Source organism: Balaenoptera musculus, chromosome 15, assembly GCF_009873245.2.
Source record: "Balaenoptera musculus isolate JJ_BM4_2016_0621 chromosome 15, mBalMus1.pri.v3, whole genome shotgun sequence".
In the NCBI taxonomy this organism is placed as follows: Eukaryota; Metazoa; Chordata; class Mammalia; order Artiodactyla; family Balaenopteridae; genus Balaenoptera; species Balaenoptera musculus.
Genome location: NC_045799.1, coordinates 72,580,833 through 72,604,419, shown reverse-complemented (window position 1 = coordinate 72,604,419; position 23,587 = coordinate 72,580,833). Strand labels below are relative to the sequence as shown.

The 23,587-nt window shown below is 49.9% G+C and overlaps 1 protein-coding gene across 1 annotated transcript; it reads left to right on the top strand.

Moving 5' to 3' along the window:
• Positions 1 to 13,743: 13,743 nt before the first annotated feature.
• Positions 13,744 to 21,512, top strand: LOC118881663 (polyserase-2-like). Its single transcript, XM_036826785.1, has 12 exons — positions 13,744 to 13,874; positions 14,243 to 14,595; positions 14,881 to 15,047; positions 16,720 to 16,969; positions 17,079 to 17,208; positions 17,553 to 17,809; positions 17,895 to 18,058; positions 18,475 to 18,712; positions 18,825 to 18,966; positions 19,242 to 19,507; positions 19,587 to 19,708; positions 19,972 to 21,512. Exons 1-12 carry the CDS (start codon positions 13,744 to 13,746, stop codon positions 20,248 to 20,250), a joined length of 2,499 nt encoding a protein of 832 aa, XP_036682680.1. The 3' UTR covers positions 20,251 to 21,512.
• Positions 21,513 to 23,587: the final 2,075 nt, after the last annotated feature.

Here is a 23,587-nt window from a genome sequence, read left to right as displayed (position 1 = left end):
GGGCTACTCTTCGTTACAGTGCACGGGCTTCTCACTGTGGTGTCTTCTCTTGTTGTGGAGCACGGGTTCTAGGCGCACGGGCTTCAGTGGTTATGGCACTCGGGCTCAGTAGTTGTGGCTGGCGGGCTCTAGAGCACAGGCTTAGTAGTTGTGGCGCACGGGTTTAGTTGCTCCACGGCATGTGGGATCTTCCCGGACCAAGGCTCTAACCCGTGTCCCCTGCATTGGCAGGCAGATTCTTAACCAGTGTGCCACCAGGGAAGTCCAGCATGATTATTTTTAATACAAGCAATTGTGCCTTTGAAATATTGGAGTATCTCTCCTTTTATCAGTTGTGGGTCAAAAGAATCAAGAGCCAAGTGCATTGGATGACCTGTGACTATCTCAAAGGATAAGATTCATGGGTTCCAAAAATGGGTGGATCTGAGATTTAGAAAGAACAACAGCAGTACTTTTGACCAAGGTATTTGGAGGGTCTCTATAAACTTTGCCAGTTGAGTCTTAATAATGCCATTAATGTGTTCAAGTAAACAAGAGGATCGAGGGAATTCCCTGTCGGTCAGTCCAGTGGTTAGGACTCCATGCTTTCATTGCCAAAGGCCACCCGTGGGTTCAATCCCTGGTCGAGGGTGGCATGTACAGTGAAAGTTTTGTAAAACGGGCCAAACAGCACAGACTTGTTGAAGTATGTGGCAAGTAAAATGGGTTCCTTTATCACTATGAAATACAAAAGGAGTTCCCCAAGTAGGGGTAGTTTTTTCTAAAAGGATTTTAGCCACAGAAGAGGCAGTAGCCTGTCTACAAGGGAAGGCTTTAGTCCAGTGTGAAAACATGTAGACCATGACTAAAACATTTATACCCATAAGATGGAGGAAGTTGTATGAAATCCATTTACCAGATTTCAAATGGTCCATTAGGCAGTTTAAAATGTCCAGGAGCAGTACGAACAGGCTTCCCTGGGTTATACTTCAGACAAGTGGGACAAGTGAGGTAGGCACTTTTTGTGGTGTTGTTAATGTTTCCTCACCAATATTGGTTCATGAATGCTATTATTTTATTAGTAGATCAATGGTTTAATGCATGTACAGTGGTGAAAAGTGGGAATTTTAGAGTCTCCAGTCGGACTGGGTTGTTGTTTGACCCAAACCGGAGCCTTCTCTCTTTATCAAATCAAGAGTTGTTGAATTTCCAAACTTCTTTTTCCTTTTCTGAGGCCAATTGTTGGGGTTCTCTAGCCAGTTTTTCTAAGTTATCCTTTGGGGGAAATATTCCTTTGGACCATGACAGAGGTTTGGCTGCTCTTGGTCCCATTAAGGACAGCGTTGTTGTGGAAATATCAGCAAAGTGATTTTCCTTAGCTTCTAAAGAGTCATGTTTAGAATGCCCCAGAACCTTAATTATAGTTAAAGTGGCAGGTAAAATATTGCATCCAGTAATTCCTGAATATAAGGGCCATTTTACATTTTATTTCCACTGGAAGTGAGGGGAAGCCATGTTGCTTCCACAACATTCCAAAATCATGAACTACTCCCAAAGCATATCTACTATCAATATAAATATTGGCAATTTTGGGGAATTCCTTGGCGGTCCAGTGGTTAGGACTCTGCGCTTCCACTGCAGGGGGCACGGGTTCCATCCCTGGTCAGGGAACTAAGATCCCACATGCCGCGCAGCACAGCCAATAAATAAATAAATACAATAAAAATAAATAAATAAACATCGGCAATTTTGTCCCTGGCTAAAGAACAAGAACGATATAATTCAGCCTGTTGGGCTGAAGTAGCCGTCGGTAAAGATGCTGCCTCAAGACAACATCAGAAGGAGTAGCACAGCATACCGAGCATGATATTAGCCATTGTTACCTTTTAAATAAGAAACATCAGTCAACCATGAGAAGTCAGTGTTATCCAAAGGAATTTCCTGCAGACCATCACAAGGAGTCAGGAGGTGGTCCATCAGTGTTACGCAGTCATGAGGAATTTCATCAGTGACAGAGTGGAGAAGAGTAGCAGGGTTAAAATTATTACAACAAAAAAGAGTTATGTGAGGAGCAGTTTGTACAAGGACTTCATAAGAGGTGAGGTGGCTGACTGAGAACTATTGAGTGTGGTGAAAATTCAGGAAAACTTCTATTGCATGAGATACAAAAATGGATAAAGCGGATCTCACAAGGATTTTCTCAGTGGTCATAACCAAAAGGGCAGTGGCTATAATGGCTCTAAGGTAAGGGGCGTATCCATGTGCCACTGGGTCCAGTTACTGGCTATGACACCCTATGGATCGATGGAGGTCCTTGTATTTTCGGGTGAGTACCCCAAGTGCTCTCTTTTCCCTTCCTTTTCATATACGAGAAGGAAAAGGTGAATCTGAGCATTGGGATTCCCAAGGTCAGGTATGTTCATCAAACTCTCCTTTTAAGGCCTTGAAGTCTATGTTGTCTGGCTCAAAATTGGATCAGTGTTGTTATTGTTGACTAAAACATACAGAGGTTTGGCCATAAGAGAAAAATTTGGAATCCAGTTTCAGCAATTACCAACTAGCCCAAGACAACCTCCCAGTTAACTCTTAGTTTTGGGTTTGGGGAAACTTAGGACACAATGAGTCCTATCTGGATCCAAGTGTACCCTTTGTTCTATTATCAAATGCCCTAAATATTGAACCTGGGTTTGGGCAAACCGTAATTTTTCTTTGGTGAATTTATGTCCCTTTAAGGCTAAAAGCTTTAGCGAGTGGATGTTGTCTTCCTGTGAGGAGGCTTGAAAAGGAGAGTAAAGAAGCAAATCATCCACATATTGCAACAAAATAAAACCTCTAGGGAACTTTATATCATATAGATCAGCCTTCAGGATCTGCAAGAAGTAGGGACTCTCAGTAAAACCTTGAAACCTTACTGTCCAGGTGAGTTGTTTTTCTTCCCAGGTGAAGGCTAAAAGGTATTGGCTAGCTTCATCAACTGGAATACTAAAGAATGCACTACATTTCTTTACTGTAAATCAATTACAGTAAAGAATTAGCTTCCCAGGAATGGATGTTAGTAACATATGAGGGTTAGGAATGACAGGGTGTCCAGGGATGTTTATTGTCAATGTTGTTTATTGGAGGTCCTGGACCAACCTCCACCCTTGGCCCTCAGGTTTTCTCACTGGTAAAACTGGGAGTGTTACAGGGGCTAATACAAGGGATAATGAGGTCTTGAAACTTGTAATCTTCTGTTATGGAATTTATGCCTTGAAGGGCTTCCTGACTTACAGGGTATTGATTAATTCTGAGAAGAGGTTTTGAGGAATCTATTAGAATTTTTTAAAATTTATTTTATTATTATTTTATTTATTTTTATTTTTGGCTATGTTGGGTCTTCGTTGCTGCTCACAGGCTTTCTCTAGTTTCGGAGAGCAGGGGCTACTCTTCGTTGTGGTGTGCAGGCTTCTCATTGCGGTGTCTTCTCTTGTGGAGCACGGGCTCTAGGTGCGCGGGCTTCAGTGGTTATGGCACTTGGGCTCAGTAGTTGTGGCGCACGGGCTTAGTTGCTCCGCGGCATATGGGATCTTCCCAGACCAGGGCTCAAACCCGTGTCCCCTGCATTGGCAGGAGGATTCTTAACCACTGCGCCACCAGGGAAGCCCTCTATTTGAATTTTGATGGGAAGTGTGCTGTGAATTTTGCCAACATCATTTGGAGATTTTTCCCAAAAGAAAGGTGGTAGCTGATTCAACAGGGACAAATGATCAGTGTTTCCAGAATCAGCTCTAGTACTGTCAGAGATGGAAGGCATAAAGAATGTCAAAGGGTCATTTGGTTCACCTGGTTGGTTACTTTGATTGAAATTATATCCTCCTTTTGAGAGAAAGAAATTATTGAATGATGCTTCTCTAAGAAGTCTCAGCCTAATAAATGGGTAAGAGCAGAGGAACTAAGTATAAAAGGGTGTGTATCTCTCAAAGGGCCTAAACAAAATAAATAGATTCAGAGACAGGAACGCCCCTCTTTTTTTTTTTTAGCTGTGTGACATGTGGGATCTTAGTTCCCCTACCAGGGATTGAACCTACACCCCTGCAGTGGAAGCATGGAGTCTTAATCACTGGACCACCAGGGAAGTCCCTGAGGCAGGAACCTCTTGAGGTTCATTAGAGGTCCTCACTATTTGAACTGTGTTAGCACTCTGAGGTAGAGGCTGTTTTATAATAGTGGGGTCAAGAGTGGCTCTGGTGTCAGCTAGGACTGGAAGAAATTCGTCCCCAATCTGGAGAAATGTTTCTCCAAACTGATTAAAAGGGAAGTTTGGGAAGAGCCCCTGTAGATCCTTGGAGCCTCATCATTTTGAGAATTAAGAGGACGTTGGAAAGACTGCTTAAAGGGCTGAAGGCATCTAAAGCACTTAAATTTGTAACAATCTTTTTTCCAATGTCCTGTCTCTTTGCAATAATAGCAGAAACTAGGAGGGTTTGGGTTTCATTTAGGAGATTTCATTTGCTGGAGTTGAAAATTAAGAATTTTGGCGGTCTTCCTTAAATCTGAAGTGGGCGTAGTTTCCCATTCCATCCTGGTCCTTTTAACTAAAAGGGAAAGTTCCCAGCTCAGCTCATTAACAAATATAGAGCTAAAATCTACCTGGGTGGAATCAACATCTAAAGGAAGGGCCATCTTTTTTTTTTTTAATAATCTGAAGCCCATTGCAGTAGCCATGAACAGGTTCATCAGATTTTTGTGTGCAAGGTTGAATTTTGTTCCAATCAACAGACTTTCAAATTTCCCTATTGAGTCGCCTAGCAACTGTATGAACCTGCTCATACAATAAATTAGCAGGCTGGTCTCCCAGTTGTAATTCTAGAGATCTGTCAGGATTTTTCTAATTATTTTCAATTTTCATCCAATGCTGGGCCTGGGTCAGGTATAGAAAATCGCTGATAAAGGGAATCTCCTGGCCATCCAATTGTTAGGACTCAGCGCTTTCACTGCCAGGGCCCAGGTTCGATCCCTGGTTGGGGAACTAAGATCCCACAAGCTGTGTGGCACAGCCAAAAAAAAGAAAAAATAGCTGATAAGTCAGAGAAACCAGGTTAGTAAGTCTGAATGACTTTATTAAATTTCTCAGCAAATCTGTGAGAAACTTCAGTTACTTTGGGAAAATCTTTGACTATGGCTTGCAGTTCAGCTTTAGTCCAGGGAGTATAAGCTATTAAAGGTTTAGCCTCTGGATCCTCAGAAGGTTTAATTTTAAAGGAACAGATTCTGACAAGTTCAGAAGAAAAGGAAACAAGGAGATTTTCATAGAAAAGGGGAAGTTCAGGGAGAGAATTGGTACTGGGGAACTGAGGGTATAGAGGACACCTAGGTTGTGTAGGAGGGAAAAAGGAAGATGGCCCCATAGACAGAGACAAGATGACACCAGAGGTGGTGCCTGAGACAAAGAAGCCAAGGAAGAAGAGCCTGAGGCTTCCGGAAACATGTTTTCTTTCTTTAATCATTTGTTGGCCTCAGTTAACCTTAAAATCTTATTTTGCAGAGAGGCAGTTTAGACTCCAGATAATGTTGGGAAGCCTCAAAATATCAATCAAAATAAGCATTCCACTCAGTTCTGGAAACGTTTGAGCTATTGTAGTCCAATTTGGCTTTAAGGAAATTAAGTTTGGGGATTTCCAAAGTTCCCCATCATGGCCATCGATATTATAAATTGCCTTTGTTCAAGTTAGTCAGTTTAGTTAGAAATGAGTATGAGGAAGAACTGCAGTTTTGAAACATAAAATCGGCTAGAGTCCCTAGATGTGGGGCACTCTCAAAATATTTAGATAACCTGGATCCCATTTCTCAAGTTTTTCTCTAGAGTAAAAGAAAATTTTTCAAACAGCTTCAACAGCTTCCAGCTTCAAACAGCTCAATTCAGACAGCTTGCAAGCTAATATCAGCCAATTCTAAGGAAACTGCTTGGACCCAGAGGAGCCAGGCCAAAGACTTTTTCAGCCAGTTTCCAGAGAATAGCTTATTCCAAAGGAATAGGCCAAAGGTGGCAAAACTGGCACAGTTTAAGTGAAGCAGCCCATCTTCCCAAAGGAATGGGCCAAAGGCATTTTCAGCCAGCTTTGGTTGAAACAGTCTGATCTCAAAATCAGACTGAAGTATCAAATGTGTACTCACATGCAGAACAAGGCCTTAACTCAAAAGACAAAACCTAAAAATAAACCCTGAATAAATCCTGGAAAGCTTCAAATGCAAAGAGGGTGTGAGCTCCGATCCAGGAGGAAGATGCACCTTCAAACTCCAGGGTTGGTGAGAAAGCACTGAGTGAAAATGGGCTCAATTGTGGGTACCACACCTGTCTGCTCACCAGCCCCAGAGCCTTCAGGGATCTTCTCTGGTCTCTGTATGGGCCACCAAAATGTTGACCTAAAATAAAAAGACTGCCAGTTATTTTTCCAGCAAAGATGGGTTTATTCGGGATCAGCAGGGAATTCAAGCCACATGCAAGTCCCTGTACAACAGGGGAAGGAGAACTCTTTTATAGAGGGGAAAAGGAAGTTGGGAGGGCTATAGTAAACAAAGAGTCCATGGCTTTTCATTGGCTAAGTCTTTGCCAGAAAAGGAGTCTTTTTTCTTGCTGTTGGGCTCTGTTTCCTGTTGTAGACCCTTCTGGTCTCCCAGCTCTATTTAATTGAGGTTTCTGTTTATTAATTTTTTATAAGGGGAAACCTAAAATAATGTGCCTGTTTTTTATTAATATAATCTGAATGGGTTTCTGTAATCTACAGCTTCCCTCCTCATACACGCTCTCATTTTAGATGCTTAGAATTCAGAAAACCCAAACAGCCTACAGGAGAAATATCTGCTATGGTATGAGTACCCAAGGCCCACCATGCTTCATCCCCCATCTTTACAGACGGGTCCAGAAGACTTACTGAGCTCAGGCCTCCAAGTCAGGGCCTTGTTGCCACAGTTGCTTCTCAAAAATCTTGCCCTCACCCCACCCCAATCATCTCCTGGCGCCCTCTCTTACCCCCAGGGGCTAAACCGGGCTCAGCCACACCCATCCACAGCTGCTCTCCTCAGAGGCAGAGGGTCTCTCTCCCAGACCCCAACACAGATCATTTCCTCTTTCTCTCAAGAACCACCCTCCACATGGCATAGACTGCACCTCACTAAAATGAGTACTTTTGAAGTAGGGCTGCTCGTTTGAGACCAAAGTGCTGAGTCCTGGGGCAGTTTCTGTCTCCAGTATGCCTCAGCTGCTTGGGGGATGTATTGGAGGAAAGGAAGGGAGGCCCAGGTGGTGACCTTGTGCCAGCATGGTCCCTGGAGACCAGGTGATAGAGTCAGGGGATGGGAGTGTCTGGTAGAATGAAATGGAAAGAGGAGCAGTTACTCTTTCCTGCCACAAGCGGGAGCTTCAGGCTACATCTTGACCGTACCAGTCAACTTGGCTTCTGGTACAGAGTGAAGTCAAATATGTCAACTTTTATCAATGGTCTCTCAAATATTCCCACTCAGAGGGACACTGCACCGAGTTACATGGCGTGCGCATTTTAGACCCCGTCTCATGTTATTTTGGAACACACTCCAGAAAGTCTCCTTCTTCCAAGCGAGAGACAACAACACAGTAACTTAGCAAGGCAATGTTATAGCCAAGGGAATAGGGTTGCCAAATTTAGCAAATAAAAGTGCAGGATGCCAAATTAACTCTGAATTTCAGATAAACACGAATAATGATTTCCCAAATACTGCGTGGGACATAGTTATACAAAAAAATTGTTCATTGATTATCTGAAATTCAGATTTAACTGAACATTGTCTATTTTACCTGACAAACTTACCAGGGGTTACATCCACTTTTAACAGTTGTCCAAACTAAAATGTTTGCAGCCTTGCTCTGTGATGACACCCTTCTGGTGTGCGTTAGAGCAGACACCCCAGATTCTTTTCCAATTTCTGCACATCTTTTCACAAGAAGATGCAGCACTGTCCAGCTTAGTCACATGGAGTGTATGTGGCCCTGACCTTAACCTGTTGAAACAATCTCCTGCCCCCTCTGCTCAGCACCTTTCAAAAGCTTGGCTGGGAGAAACAATATTTTTTAACGATTATCTCAAGAATGTCTTTTTTTCTAGGTCAGTGATAATCAACCTTTTTAGTGAGAAGGCCAATTCAGAAAAAAAAGTAACTTGTTACCAATTTTTTTTAAAAGAAATTACCTTTTTTATCAGCAATGTAGTATTAACAACTTTGCTTAAGTGTGCTTTTCTTGTTTCTCCAATCACTAAAGGGCTTCATTCTTTTGGCTAAACTTTCAGAAACTACATAACATGCCTGCTCTGGTGTATCTGATGAAATGCTCCACCTTTTACCAAAGCTTGTGGTCTAGGAAAGAATTTTTGGAGCTGGCTCAGTTGTTTTTCCTTAATTGACCCTGGAATCCACTTAACTGCAAAATGTGCTTTGTCTCTTTTTATTCAGGCATAACGACCACACAAGTGTGTGCGTAAAAGTGCACAAAGTGTGCTAATCTTAAATCTCAATGAAATTCTGAATTTGTATATACCTGAGTAGCCAACACCTAGATCAAGATATAGAACTTTCCTGCACTCCAACAAGTATTTTTGTGCTCTTCCCAGTCACTACTTCCACCAGAGGTCACCACTATTCTGACTTCTATAATCGTTGATTAGTTTTGTTCTTGAATTTTATATAATTGGAATCATACAATTATGATACTTATATATGTTGAACATAATTTCTGTGAGATCCATCCGTGTGGGTGTACATATCAGTAATTCATCCTTTTTTATTGCTGCATAGTATTCCATTGTATGAATATATTACAATTGATTTATCAATTTTCCTGTTACTAGGCATTAATGTTGTTTCTGGGTTTTGTCTCTTATGAATAAAGCTTCAACAGACACTTTGTTACACTCATGTCTTTTTGTGCACTCATTTCTCTTGTGTCTAATCATAGGAGTATCGTTATTGGGTCATGGTGTAGATATATGTTCAGCTTTAGTGAATATTACCAAACAATTTTCTACCCACCATCCCCACCCCTCAGCAGTGTATGAGAATTTCACTCACTCTATATCTTCACCAACATTCGGCATCGACAGCTTTTAAAATTTTAGCCCATTCTGGTGGGTGTTTGGTGGAATCTCTTGATGGTTTACATTTTCATTTCTCTCAAGTCATCTTGCACAGCTTTTCATATGCATATTGGCAGTTGGGTAGCCTCTTTTTGTGAAGTACCTGTTAGAGTCTGTGGTAGGTCAGCTCCAAAGATGACCCCCTCAAGGAAGCATGCCTTCTAGTATTCATACCCTTTGTAATCCCCTTCTCATTGAAATCTGTGCTAGGTTGTGACTCTTTTTAACCAGTAGAATGCTGCAGCAGTGGAGCTGTGCCAGTGCAGGCCTAAGCCCCAAGAAGGCATGGCAGCGTCTGCTCTAGAGTTCTTGGGAACTTCTGCGCCACCAGTAAGAAGTCCAGCTGCCTTGCTGGAGAGACCATGTAGAGTGACTACATGGAGAGGAGAGACCTTGACATTACGTGGAGAAGGAGAGAGGCCCAGCCAACCCAGGTGAACATCCAGAAGTTTCCAGCCCCAGCTGCATCCGACTGCAACCACATGAGAGACCCCAAGCTGGATCAGCAGAAGAACAACCCAGCGGAGCCCAGTCACCCCACACAACAAAGAGAGATAATAAAATGGGTTCTGTTTTATTTATTTATTTATTTATTTATTTATTCATTATTTATTTATTGAAGTATCGTTAATTTACAATGTTGTGTTAGTTTCAGGTGTATGACAAAGTGATTCTGTTTTTCAAATTCTTTTCCCTTATAGGTTACTACACAATATTGAGTATAGTTTCCTGTGCTACACAGTGGGTCCTTGCTGTTTATCTATTTTATATATAGTAGTGTGTATATGTTAATCCCAAACTCCTAATTTATCCCTCCCTCTCGCCGCCCTTTCCCCTTTGGTAACCATAAGTTTGTTATCTGTGTCTGTGAGTCTGCTTCTGTTTTGTATACAAGTTCGTTCGTATCATTGTTTTTATAAATTTATTTATTTTATTTTTGGCTATGTTGGGTCTTCGTTGCTGCACACGGGCTTTCTCTAGTTGCAGCGAGCAGGGACTACTCTTCGTTGTGGTGCACGGGCTTCTCATTGTGGTGGCTTCTCTTGTTGCAGAGCACGGGCTCTAGGCGCACAGGCTTCAGTAGTTGTGGCTCACGGGCTCTAGAGCGCAGGCTCAGTAGTTGTGGCGCACGGGCTTAGTTGCTCTGCGGCATGTGGGATCTTCCCGGACCAGGGCTCGAACCCGTGTCCCCTGCCTCGGCAGGTGGATTCTTAACCACTGCGCTACCAGGGAAGCCCTCCAAAGGATTCTTGACACATGATGTCCCAATAGACTGGATGCAGAAGCAGAGATGAGAATCCAGCTGTATTCTATTAATCGAGACACTAAAAAAGGTTTTCAAAAGTGTAAAACAATGCCACTCTTCTCACCTTTTTATTGGTTTTGGAAATGTAGCTGTTTTTCATAAAAATATGTTATTTACATTAACATAATGCATTTCTTTTTAATGAATTAATATGTATTTCAAGTATCTCTCAGTTTTAATTTCAAATACAGTAAATATTGATAGATATAAGGCACATAAGCGAAACCTCTTTAGATTCCTCAATAATTTTTAAGATTTCTAAGGAGGTCCTGAGACCAAAACACTTAACTGCTGAATTGGAGGAAGCAGTTTGTAGGTGAGGGTCTTCGTGGCGTGCATGCTTTGCATTAGCCACTCTCCACACCCTCTTCTTCCTACCTTCTTTCTTCCCATGCCTCATTTTTCTGAGTGTTTGTTGAATAAATGACTGGTTCTTTATCTTTGGAGGGGCAAATGCCTACAAATGAGTGCCGGGGGAGACTTAGAAATCCGAGGATTGTGTTAACAAGTCTGAAGTTGTTATCCTAAAACAATACAACAGCCAGTTATTTTACCAGCAAAATGGGTTTATTCGGGAGCAACAAAGATTTGCCATTTGGGACATGCAACTATGGCAAACCACATGCAAGCCAGGTAGCGCAAAGGAGAGTTAACTCTTTTGTAGAGGAGAGGGGGAAGTTGAGAGGGGCTGTTATAAACAAAAAGTCCATTCGAAGAAACTGGGAGTTCAAAGCGTAGTGGCTTTTCACTGGCTGAGTTATGACAGTCTCTCATTGGCTGAGCTGCTGCCAGGCAGGGAGAAAATCTTTCTTCCTCCTGCTGGGGGTAGAAAAGTAGTGTCACTTCCTGCTGGAGATGCAAAGCGATGTCTCTTCCAGTAGGGAACTCTATTGACATCAAGTAGTATGTGCGTGAGAGCTCCCCCTTCTGGCCTCCCAACTCCATTTCAGTGAGGTTTCCCTTTAGTAATTTTCACACCACCAGGTTGACCTTCATTTCCTGCCACGGACTAGCTAAAGTTAACAAGATTATCAGTTGAATCCAGTCAATCACTTGCTGGGTCTCTGTATTTGCATTTCCTCTCTCCCTGATCACTTCTCATTTTCCTTTACTCTTGCTGCCCTGGGATTGTACTTCCCAAAAAAGAAACAGCATGTAGGCTTTGCCTAGGCCTCTGTTTTCTAGGGAAACTGGACTAATAGAGTATTGTTATTATTAGCTTATGTTATTGATAAGAAAATAGATATATTTGTGTGGATACTTTTTGTTTGACCCTCCATTTCCATTCCCCACACTTCTCCATCCTGATCTGTTCCCCCAGAAGGTGACCTTTATGGACCACATCACGGGCTCCCTTGCACTCTGACTTCTGGTAGGTTTCAGATGATGGGAGGAGCTGGCAGGTGATCAGAGGGTAGGAGAAGAGTGAGATAGGGACTTTTCTTTCCCAGCTCCCTCCCTGCTGAGCCACAGGTTGATAAAGGTTGCCTTCCTCCATTGAAGACACTCCTGTTGGCTGGCCCTCTCCTACAGCCCAGCTCTCTCTTTCCCGGTTCCCGTATCTGCTCCCTCTCTTTGCCCCTTCAGGCAGGGCTCTCTGTTACTGCTAGCCCCCGGGTGCTTCACCATCCCTGTCGGTTTCCCTGTTCCCTGCCTACACCTCTGTAAATAGTTCCTTCATTAAACTCTCCTCAATTCCTCTTCGAGGCACCATATTTCTTAAGTAGACTCCTACTGAATATACTGATGGGTTGAGTGACTTTCCTAAGGTCACACAGAGTAAGTGGCAAAACACCTGAGAGTACTTACATTGACACAAAGAAGGGTGGAGTCTTTCTCAGCCTTACCAGCCTGCCCAGCCCCCTCCCAGATTCCTATGTCCTGCCCAACCTGCCAGAATCTGTGATCCTTTTGTTGGGATGGGATCGAATTCCCTAGGGCTCCCGTCCCAGACCTGGCCAGCAACTCCAGTAACCAGAGCTGTGTGAGAAGAAAAGGCCAAGCCATTGGGGTAGCCACACCCCAAAGAGAGATGAAGTCTCAGGTGAGTCACGCCACTGAGGGGCCACTTTCTCTGTCCCAAGGGCCACTGCTGACCTGCAGCCCTGCCTCACCAAGGATCCAGAACTTTGGCCTCCCAGCCCCTGGCTGTCCTCTCCTTCCGCCTTTGCGGGTTTTCCCACCCAGTAAGTGTCCTGGAGCGAGGACACCTGCCCCCAACACCCACACCGGGCCTCTAGAGACGTGAGACACGCACAGGGCTCTGGGTGGGGACTTCAGGCTCCTTACTTCCTCCTTCTAGCCCCAGATCCACTCAGATTCCCAGAGATGGGCTCCAGCCAGGGAGGGTGGGGCTGTCCCTGGGACCATCAGGAGTCACAGGCTGCCTAGGCAGAGACAGAGCTGTGGCAGGGAGCAGATCTTCACCGATCTCTGTGCCTCCAGCTGACTCAAATGTACCATGTCCCAGCACCTGCTTCTCCCACTTGCGATCCTTGGTAACCTCAGGGGACAGGGCATGGTTCTAAGGGGCCTGGCTTCTAACATCTGGGGAGCTGGAAAGCAGGACTCCAGGGGTCTGCCTGGGGAGTGGGGTGTCAGAGGAGGCAGGGGAGGAGGACATCAGAGAAGGTGGGAGTGAGGTGTCGGGAGGGGAAGGAATAGCATATGAGAGGAGGAGGAAAGGAGGCCTGGGTGCCATGGGGGGATGGAGTACCTGTAAAGCTTGGGGGGAGGGGGTCAGGGAGGGCGTATTGTAAGAATAGGTCTCCAGCCTCTTCCTGACTCCATCTTTCCAGCCATAAGCCCCATCCCAGGAGCCTTCCAGGACTCAGGTAAGGCAGTGAACTAGGGGAATATCACCCACAGAGGCAGAAAAGATGGGAGGGGTAGCATGGGTGCTGGCAGGGCGGCTGAGAGGGCAGGGAATTGGGGAAGAGGAAAGTAGGAAGATGGCAGCTGGGCACTGTCAAGGGCTGGATGTCACCAATATCTTCCTCTTTTTACCCTGTGATTCCCAGCTCTCAGTCCTACCCAAGAAGAACCTGAAGATCTGGGTAAGGAAGGGTGGGGGGCTGGTCCTCAGATCTTAAAGGAGGTTAAAGCTGGCTAAGCGATGAGGGAGGTGGAAATGATCAGAAACTTAGAAGTGCCCAGGTTCTCTTTGTTCCCTGTTCGGGGGCAAACTGAAGTGGATTGGGGGGTGGGGCTTTGCCCTCAGTTACCTGGGCCTCTGGCTTGGGGAACAGGAGCAGGTGATGACCTCCACAGTATCCCATTGCAGACTGCGGTCGCCCTGAGCCCTCTGCCCGAATCATGGGGGGCTCAGACGCGCAGCCGGGCACCTGGCCGTGGCAGGTGAGCCTGCATCAGGGCGGGGGCCACATCTGCGGGGGCTCCCTCATCGCCCCGTCCTGGGTCCTCTCGGCCGCTCACTGTTTCGTGACGTGAGTATTCGCCCACGTCCAGCCCCTTTCTTTCAAAAGCCAAGCCCGCCCCGCAGCTGGGTCCCGCGGACTCAAGGCTAAATTGAAGCCCCGCTACCCCCGCCTGCCCGCCCTCCTGAAGCTAAGTCTCTGCGGGGTATCCAGGTTCGGGGTGTGGTGAGGCCGCCAGCAGACTCCGCCCACCACTCCACCAAATATCCGAGTCTGAATTCCATCTTTCCCAGGCCCCCCATCAGGCACCTCCAAATCGCAACCGCTGCTCCCCCTTTCAGGAGTCTGTCTCAACCTCGGTCGCCCCAGCCCCGAATCTGGATCTGATTCCGCCCCTCCTGGCTTCCCGCTGACCCCACCTTCTCCCTGGTTCCAAGCCCCCAGCCCCAGGAGGCCTGCCCCCTCCATGCGGTCCACCTAACCCCACCCCGGCCTCGGCCTCGGCGCAGGAACGGGACCTTGGAGCCCGCGGCCGAGTGGTCGGTAGTGCTGGGCGTGCACTCCCAGGACGGGCCCCTGGACGGCGCGCACGTCCGCGCGGTGGCCGCCATCCTGGTGCCGGACAACTACAGCGGCGTGGAAAGGGGTGCCGACGTGGCCCTGCTGCGCCTGGCCTCTCCCGCCCGGCTGGGCCCCGCCGTGCGGCCGGTCTGCCTGCCCCGCTCCTCGCACCGCTTCGCTCACGGCACCGCCTGCTGGGCCACGGGCTGGGGGGACGTCCAGGAGGCCGGTGAGTGGGGCCCGGGGGGGGGGGGTGGCATCTCAGGAGGTGGGTTATTGGGGAGGTGGAGGCTACCAGGTGGGGCCCCAGGGCAGCCCGCACTGGACACTTGATGGGGCCGTTCCTGAGATGAGGCTGTAGGAAGAGAGGAGCGGGAGGGGACATTGGTTTGGGACGTGGTGGGCTCAGAGACAAAGATGTCCGGGAGGCAGCTGGAGGGGACCAAGCTGAGCCCTGGGGAACAGGGGGCTGCATTCCTGACTCACAGCATTTCTTCTCTGGTTCTGCCCACAGACCCCCTGCCTCTCCCCTGGGTGCTACAAGAAGTGGAGCTAAGGTTGCTGGGAGAAGCTGCCTGTCAGTGTCTCTACAGCCGGCCTGGTCCCTTCAATCTCACTTTCCAGCTATTGCCAGGAATGCTGTGTGCTGGCTACCCAGAGGGCCGCAGGGACACCTGCCAGGTGAGGGGAGGCCCCCGCACCTGCCTGAAGGGCCAGGCAGAGCCCTCACCAATAGGAAGCAGTATGAGTAATAGACAAATCCCATCTCTCTCATATTTCTGAACCTCATATGCAAAAAGAGGGCAAGATTGCCAGTGGATGGGATTGATGTGAAGATTACACATGGACAGAACTTGGGGCTCAACAAATGGGCACTATTATCGATGGCAGTATAGTGCAGTGGTCACATGCCAGACTCTGGAGTGTTAGCCTGGTTGGAAGCTCAGTGCCACCACTTATTAGCTGTATAGCCTTGGCCAAGTTATTTGACCTCTCTGTGCAGATTTTCGCATCTGGAAGATGGGGATGATAGTGTTACTTGTCGGGAGTAACCTCGTCGGGAGGTTATGATGATTAAATAAATCATCATATGATTTATTAATCATTATGATAACTAAATAAATTTGTACATGTAAAAAACATTTAGAACAGTGCCTGATCCTTAGTAAGAGCTAAATAAGTATTAGCTATTATTATTACCATTATTATTATCATTATATTATTATCCCATATCCTAGCCTATAGCACAGCACCTATTACTTAGTAGATACTCAACAAATAGTTATTTTTTTTAATGAATTAATCCTTCACAGAAGGGAATTTTCCAGATAACCTGCTGAAGGCCAAAACATGATATATTTTAACCATTTTCCCCAGAAATGTTCCTCCAATGGCACACAGTTTTGAGGGCACTCAAGCATGCATGGTGGTGATGGGGATTCAGGCTAGAAGGTTTTCAGGGTCCTTCCCAGTTATGAAGTTCCAGGACCTAGGGACATAATCCCTGCTTTCTTGAACAGGACTGCCAACAATTCAACTTCCTCTAGACCAGTGCTGTCGAATAAAACTTCCTGTGATGATGGAAATGTTTTCTATCTGCCCTGTCTGGTATGATAGTCACCAGCTACACTGGCTATTGAACATTTGAAAGGTGGCTAGTGTGATCAAGGAATTGAATTTTAATTTTATTTAATTTTAATTAATTCAAATAGCCACATGGGGCTAGTATCTACCATATTGGACAGCACAATTCTAGATGATTCTGCGCCTTCTTTGTAACCCTCCTCGGGTCACAGAGGTGCCTAACCTGGAATATAGTGATATCTTAGGGACAATGCCCCAGCATTAAATGGCCCCAGAACCCTTGTTTTAGTGTCTGTTCCTTGTAGTTCTTCCTCCTTACATGCCTTCAAACTGTCCCTTCTTGATGCTTTTCTAATAGCCTATTTCCAACAGCCTTTTCCTCCTGAATGCTGGCATCTCTGATTTACTTTAAAACTTTAACAAGGAATTCTAACAACTTAAAAATCAAAGACAGGGTTTGTTTGAACTATTTATTGAACAAGAATCATTGGCTCTGAGTGAGACCTGCAGGCCTCTCTGGCATGGCCTTTAATGCGTTAGCTTGGTGCTCCTGGCTTTGACTGCTCATCAGCCTTTCTACTTTACAAGGCTTTCTTCTGTTTAGAGTTGTAGGGATTACAGAGGACAAGGCACAGCCAACAAAGGTTTCTAGGAGAAGGTAGCTGTATGTAGGGCCAACCAGAAGAGGTGTAGAACCTTTGCAAGGTGGTCCGGTATAAGCTGGTGGGTCTCTGGGCTGATCCCGTGACACTAAGTCATCTATCATCAGGGAGACTCTGGGGGGCCCCTGGTCTGCGAGGAAGGTGGCCGATGGTTCCAGGCGGGAATCACCAGCTTTGGCTTTGGCTGTGGACGGAGGAACCGCCCCGGAGTCTTCACTGCTGTGGCTCCCTATGAGGCATGGATAAGGGAACAGGTGTTGGGCTCAGAGCCTGGCCCTGCCTTTCCCACCCAGTCCCTGGAGCCCCAGTCAGGTCTCCCCGAGCCCACGGATGAGAACTGCACCATCGCCCTGCCAGGTGAGGGGGGCAGGACCCTTGGATGTCAGCTGGATCTGGGAGATTTGAGTTCAGGTGGGAACTGCGTGGGGTTCAGGAAGCCCCCTCACTCAGGCCTCTCACCCCTCAGGGTGCGGGAAGGCCTCGAGGCCAGGGGCCTGGCCCTGGGAAGCCCAGGTGATGGTCCCAGGATCCAGACCCTGCTATGGGGCACTGGTGTCTGAAAGCTGGGTCTTGGCACCTGCCAGCTGCTTTCCGGGGTGAGTGAAAACCCAGTCTCAGGCAGATTCTTGCCCCTTCCCCCATCAGTCTGAGACACTATCTAACTGGCCCAGCCCTTCCCCTGGGTAGGATAGGGGTAGGGGAGTGGGGTACCATTGGGAGGTGTATGATCCAGCTCAAAAATCGGGGTCCTAGTCTCTCAGGGGCGAATAGAGGGGTAATACGAATTCGACCCAGGATTGTGGGGTGGGGGTCTGAGTGCACAGGTCTCAGGACGGGGATGCAAAATCCTGCCTGGAGATCCAGAGTCTAAGCCACGGGTGGAGGTTTAGAGCTGAGCATGCGGGATCCAGCCCACGTCCCCAGTCTCCCCATCCCGCAGCCGCATCAGCTCAGACCTCCCGCCCCGCGACCTGGACAACTGGCGCGTGATGCTGCCCTCGCGCCCGCGCGCGGAGCGGGTGGCACGCCTCGTGCCGCACGACAACGCCTCGTGGGACGACGCCTCGAACCTGGCGCTGCTGCAGCTGCGCGCGCCCGTGAACCTGAGCGCGGCCCCGCAGCCAGTGTGCCTACCCCACCCAGAACACTATTTCTTACCCGGGAGCCGCTGCCGCCTGGCTCGCTGGGGCCACACGGGTGAGCAGGGGCCCGGCTCGGGCCGGGCGGGTGGGAGCCGGGCCGGACACCACCGCAGCGCAGGCCTCCTCCCTTTCTCTTCCAGAACCAGCGCCCGGGGCCGGTTCGCTGCTTGAGGCGGAGCTGTTGGGCATCTGGTGGTGTCATTGCCTGTATGGCCGCCAGGCGGCGTCAGTGCCGCCGCCGGGAGAGCCGCCGCAAGCTCTCTGCCCCGCCTACCAGGAGGAGGAGGTGGCGGGCCGCTGCTGGGTGAGCGGCGGGGGGAGGGGCCCATGGGTCTGAGTAGGAGGGAGGGGCAGACTGGGGGCGGGGCCTGAGAGAGACGAGAACCGGGCTCGGCGATCTGGGGACGGAGACGGGGTTAAGGCGGGGCCAGAACGCGCTGGGGCGAAGCCTGGCCCTGAAGGACTTTGCGGGGGGGGGGCCCCGAGACCCGCCGTGACGCACGGCGGGCCTTTTCGCTACCTCTAGGTTTAAAGAGAATCCTAAAGTGAGGGCCGACTTATTGCACAGGTTTGTATTGGAGCCTGGCTTGGAGGAGGTGGGATTTGTTATGTGCGAGTACGCGAGAGCGTGGAGTCCAGGAAAGCCCCAGGACCTTTGGTATCCCCTCATCAACTGGCACACACGTAGAGGCTGGTAACACACACACTCTCTCGCTGCAGAACTACTCTCATTGGAGCCTTCTATGCCGGGAAGAGGGGACCTGGTTCCTGGCTGGAATCAGAGACTTACCCAGTGACTGCCTGCGTCCCAGAGCCTTCTACCCGCTGCAGACCCACGGCCCATGGATCAGCCATGTGACTCGGGGAGCCTACCTGGAGGACCAGCTGGCCTGGGACTGGGGCCCTGAGGGGGAGGAGACTGAGACACAAACTTGTCCCCCTCACACAGAGCATGGCGGTGAGGAGGTGCCTTTGGGGCTTGGGGGCTCCTGGGAGTGCTTAGATCCATGGTAGGGGCTTTGGGGGTCAGCTGTTGGGCCCCCACTGAGGGAGTCGCCTCCTCTCCCTAGCCTGTGGACTGCGGCCAGAGCCGGCTCTGATGGGGGTCCTGTGGCCCTGGCTGGCAGAGGTGCATGTAGCTGGAGAGCGAGTCTGCACTGGGGTCCTCGTGGCCCCAGGCTGGGTCCTGGCAGCCACTCACTGTATCCTCAGGTGGGTCTCACCCATCTCCCTGGCAAGAGGGAAAAACTGGGAGATGGGCCAAAGGACTCTTTCAATAGAGGTTTGTTCTCCCTTTAGGGCTTTTATAGCACAGGGTAATTGCTGCGAAGTGTTTTGAGACAGAAGAGAGATTTGGAAGGAGGAATAATGAATGAAGGAGTTAGTGGAATGACCCTGGAGATTCATTCCACCCTTTCCCCTGGACTGGGAAGGACTTTATCAGCAATGAGGGGAACAGGAAGTGACACTGGACCTTGTTCCAACAGGCTGGGCTCTACAACAGTGCCTTATATTGAAGTGTACCTGGGCCGGGCTGGGGCCAGCCCCCTCCCACAGAGCCACCAGGTTTCCCGGCTGGTCATCAGCATCCGCCTGCCCCGGCACCTGGGACTTCGGCCCCCCCTGGCCCTCCTGGAGCTGAGCTCCCGGGTGGAGCCCTCCCCATCAGCCTTGCCCATCTGCCTTCACCCAGGGGGTACTCCGCTGGGGGCCAGCTGCTGGGTACTGGGCTGGAAGGACCCCCAGGACCGAGGTGAGAGCCCTGGGTCCTGGGGGTGAGAAGTGGCTGGACACACCAGAATCCCTGGGACAACCTTCCTTCCTCTCTCTAGTCCCTGTGGCTGCTGCTGTCTCCATCTTGACACCACGACTCTGTCACTGCCTCTATCAGGGCATTCTGCCCCCTGGAACTCTCTGTGTCCTGTATGCAGAGGGGCAGGAGGACAGGTGTGAGGTACGGAGCCTGGGTATCCTGGTCCAGGCAGGGGAGAGGCAGTGCTGGGCAGCTGGACACCAGGGAGAGGGCAGGGTTGGAATTCTTGGGTGCTGGGTCTCAGATAGGAAGAAGCAGTGCTTCCTGGCTGAACCTTGAGAGAGACCAGGGGCCAAGATGCCTGAGGATGGAGACAAGCAGTGCTTTGTGGCTGGGCCCTAGAAGGTGCAGGGGACCAGAAGGAAGGGTAAGAGACCCTTTTGGTCCTGGCTCTGATGCTGCAGGTGACCTCAGCACCTCCGCTCCTGTGCCAGACTGAGGGAGGCTCCTGGGTCCTCGTGGGCATGGCTATTCGAGGCAGCAGGGAGCTATTTGCCGCCATCGGACCTGAAGAGACCTGGATCTCCCAGACAGTGGGGGAGGCGTATTTCCTGCCCCCCAGTGGCTTCCCCCACTGGCTCCCAGAAGGCGGCGACCTCTGTCCCCCTGACATGTCCAGGGCCTCAGGTTCCCCTCGAGCTGCTCTTTTCCTGCTGCTACTGACCCTCCTGATGCAGGGCTGAGGCGGCCTGGGTCCCTGGGCCACCTCCCCTTCACCTCCCCCACCCCCTCCAGCCCTCTACTTCCCGGCCCGGTGGGGCTGGAATGTGGCCCAACTGGCTCTGTTCCCTTACCCAGAACCTCCAGAGCGCCCCACCCACCTAGACTGCAGCGGCTTCAGACAATTGGGCCTCAGTGCCCAGCTATTATGGGCCCTGGCATGCTTGAGGGCAGTGGGAGCCAGCAGACCACAAAGGTGTAAACAGAGACACACGTGGCCTTGTGGCATTGCTGGGGGCAGGCTGAGGGACCGGGGGAAGCCCCAGGGAGCGGGCCTCTCCCTCCTGGGCCTCTGTGGGTCAGGCCTTAGGCTCCCAGAAAATGTATTCCTGATAATGTGGCGTCTGTCCCTCATTCCTGCCCCAGGGCGGGGGAGGTCGAGGGGCCAGCTGGGTGTGTGTCACCTCCCCAGTGGAACCAGCATCCCCAGCACGCACCTGCTGGACACCTCAGCCCTAGCTCTCTTGGACTCTGCTGCCCCTCCCCCCAGAGCAAGAAGGACTAGGGGTGAGGGTCAGAGGAAGTGTCCAGGAGTCTGGGAATCCAGGGTCTGTCTGCCATATCCTGTACCCGCACGGAGCCTCCCCCATACACATACCCTGATGAATGGTGCCACAGAGTGTTCACCTCCAGTGTCCCCAGTACACACACATGACACTTGTACCCTTCAAGGGTCCACCACATCCTGCCCAGTGCCCCCAGGGTTTGGGCCCCATCAAGAGTCCCCTATATGTACATCTCACTACCTCTGCCCACCCCACTTACCAGTGCACCTCCCTGCCTTCATTCAACCACGTTCCCTGCTAACTGCTAAGTCCCGGCACAGCTCAGGCCTTGACAAGCGCATGAAGTGCTCCCAACGTGGTGGGGAACACATGGACTGGGGATCAGGAACAAGTCATAGAAGGGGTTCTAGCAAAGAATAAGGGCAAAGGGAGACCCATCCGGGGCAGGAGGGGTGCTGAGGGTGGCAGAGGGGTCACCTCTGGGGCTGGGGTCACCATCTCTGAGTTGAGTAGGCAGAAGGCTGGGGAGGGGAGACCTTACAGGGAAGCTGGAAGTTCTTGGGAGACTGAGAAGATGGGCAGAGGTTCTTAAAGGCCCTGGCTAATCTTTTTTTTTTTTTTTCTTTGCCCGCACTGCATGGCATGCAGGATCTTAGTTCCCTGACAAGGGATCGAACCCCTGCCCCCTGCAGTGGAAGCACAGAGTCCTAGCCACTGGACAGCCAGGGAATTCCCGGGCCTGGCTTATCTTCAGCTGCCAGATCCCAAAGAGAATATTCCCCTGCATCTATCTCCACAGGGACATACACCCCTACCTGCTCCCCATGAGGCAGGAGATAGATGGGCCCCAGGCTGAGTAGCTGGAGTTTGTCCCCTGTGGGCAGATACTCCAAGAGGAAGAGGAGGAGGAGGAAGAGCTAAGCCCTGCCCAGATAAGAGACCATATATGTCTCATTCTCGACGTCAAGGAGACCTTCCCGACTATACATGCGCAGAAAGGCTCCTCAGAGGTCAAAAAGGAGGGGGTGCCACCCCACAGTAAGTGATGCCAACCTATCCATAGACCTCTTTGCTGGAATCCATCTTGGCTAAGAGTTGCGCACGTACACGTGGGAGGACCCTGAGGTAAACCAAGTACGGACTCAGAGGCAGAGAAAGCAAGATGATTGGCCAAAGGAAACCTGGAAGAAATGCCCCATATAAGTGATTCAAACTACCCACGAGGGCGCGACTCTCTCTCTGAGTCCACCCGTGTGTCTATCCACACGTACCCTTTTTCCTCCTAATAAACACATTACTTGTTTCACTACTTTCCGTCTCTTTGTGGAAATTCATTTCCCGTCACAGCTGACGGGACAGGGCCTTGTCACTGGCCACTGGTCCTCTGGTGGTCTAGTGGCTGGGATTCAGCGCTCTCACTGCCACGGCCTGACTTCAGTCTCCGGCCAGAGAACGGAAATCCTGCTTCAAGCCGCTGCAGGAGGCCGAGGCCACCCGAGATCACCCATAGCCAGTCAGTCACTCGTATGTCATCCCCCACAAACATTTAATATACCCTGTCCTCTACCCAAACCCACCCACAGTGTCCAGGGTCTTCCCCCTCCACCCCAGCTTAGACCCCTTCCCGAGTCAGTCTTTTTCTTTTTTAATAAATGTATTTACTTACTTTATTTATTTATGGCTGCGTTGGGTCTTCATTGCTGCGCACAGGCTTTCTCTAGTTGCGGCGAGCGGGGGCTACTCTTCGTTGCGGTGCGCGGGCTACTCGTTGCGGTGCTTCTCTTGTTGCGGAGCACGGGCTCTAGGCGCGCGGGCTTCAGTAGTTGTGGTTCGCGGGCTCTAGAGCGCAGGATCAGTAGTTGTGGCACACGGGCTTAGTTGCTCCGCAGCACGTGGGATTTTCCTGGACCAGGGCTCGAGCCCGTGTCTCCTGCATTGGCAGGCGGATTCTTAACCACTGCGCCACCAGGGAAGTCCCCCGAGTTGGTCTTGTCCCCTTTCCCATTCCAGGAATTCCTTGCCCTCCAGCCTGGGCCCTGAAGTCCTGGCTCAGAGGTCTAGACACCTAGTCTTATGGAAGGTAGGTGGACAAGTGGGGCTCTATTTTTCTAGAGCTTGAAGCCAACACACTTTCCCAATTGCCCAGATGCATACACTCACAGAGGAGGCTCCTGACCCCCAACCCAGGCACATGGGCCTCCTTTCCCTGAACCTAGGCCACCTGCGCCCTCCTTCTGAGGACGATTCACCTGGACCACCCTTCCCCATCTTTGCCTTGTTAACACCTTTTCATAATCCCTTTAGGTCTCAGTTCTAAAGGCACCTCCTTGAGGAGCCCTTCTTGATGCCAGCCCAGGTCAGGCTCCTGTAAGTGGCTCCCAGAGCCCGCATTCTTTTTTCTCCATCACAGTTCGTAGCTTGAAATTATTCTGTAATTGCTTGTGTCATTATATGATTCAAGTCTGTCACCCCAACTTCACCATGAGCTCAGGGAAGGCAGGGACAGTGTCCACTTCGTCTCCTGTGCCTGGAACATATTAGGCGCTCAGTAAGTATTTGTGGAATGATCAGCACCACCAGACATGCTCACCACACCTCACCACAAGAAGATGAGGCTGCAGGCTCCACAGAAGGACCTGAAAAGGCCCCAGCCCGGGGGCAGACCTGGCTGTCCCGGGCTCAGATGCCAGGCCTCAGGCGGAAAGGAGGGAGAAGCAGCTGTGGCCCCCACGGTAACACAGGCCAGGCCGGGGCCTGGGGGCATAACTGGTCCGGGAGACCTGAAAGACCTGAA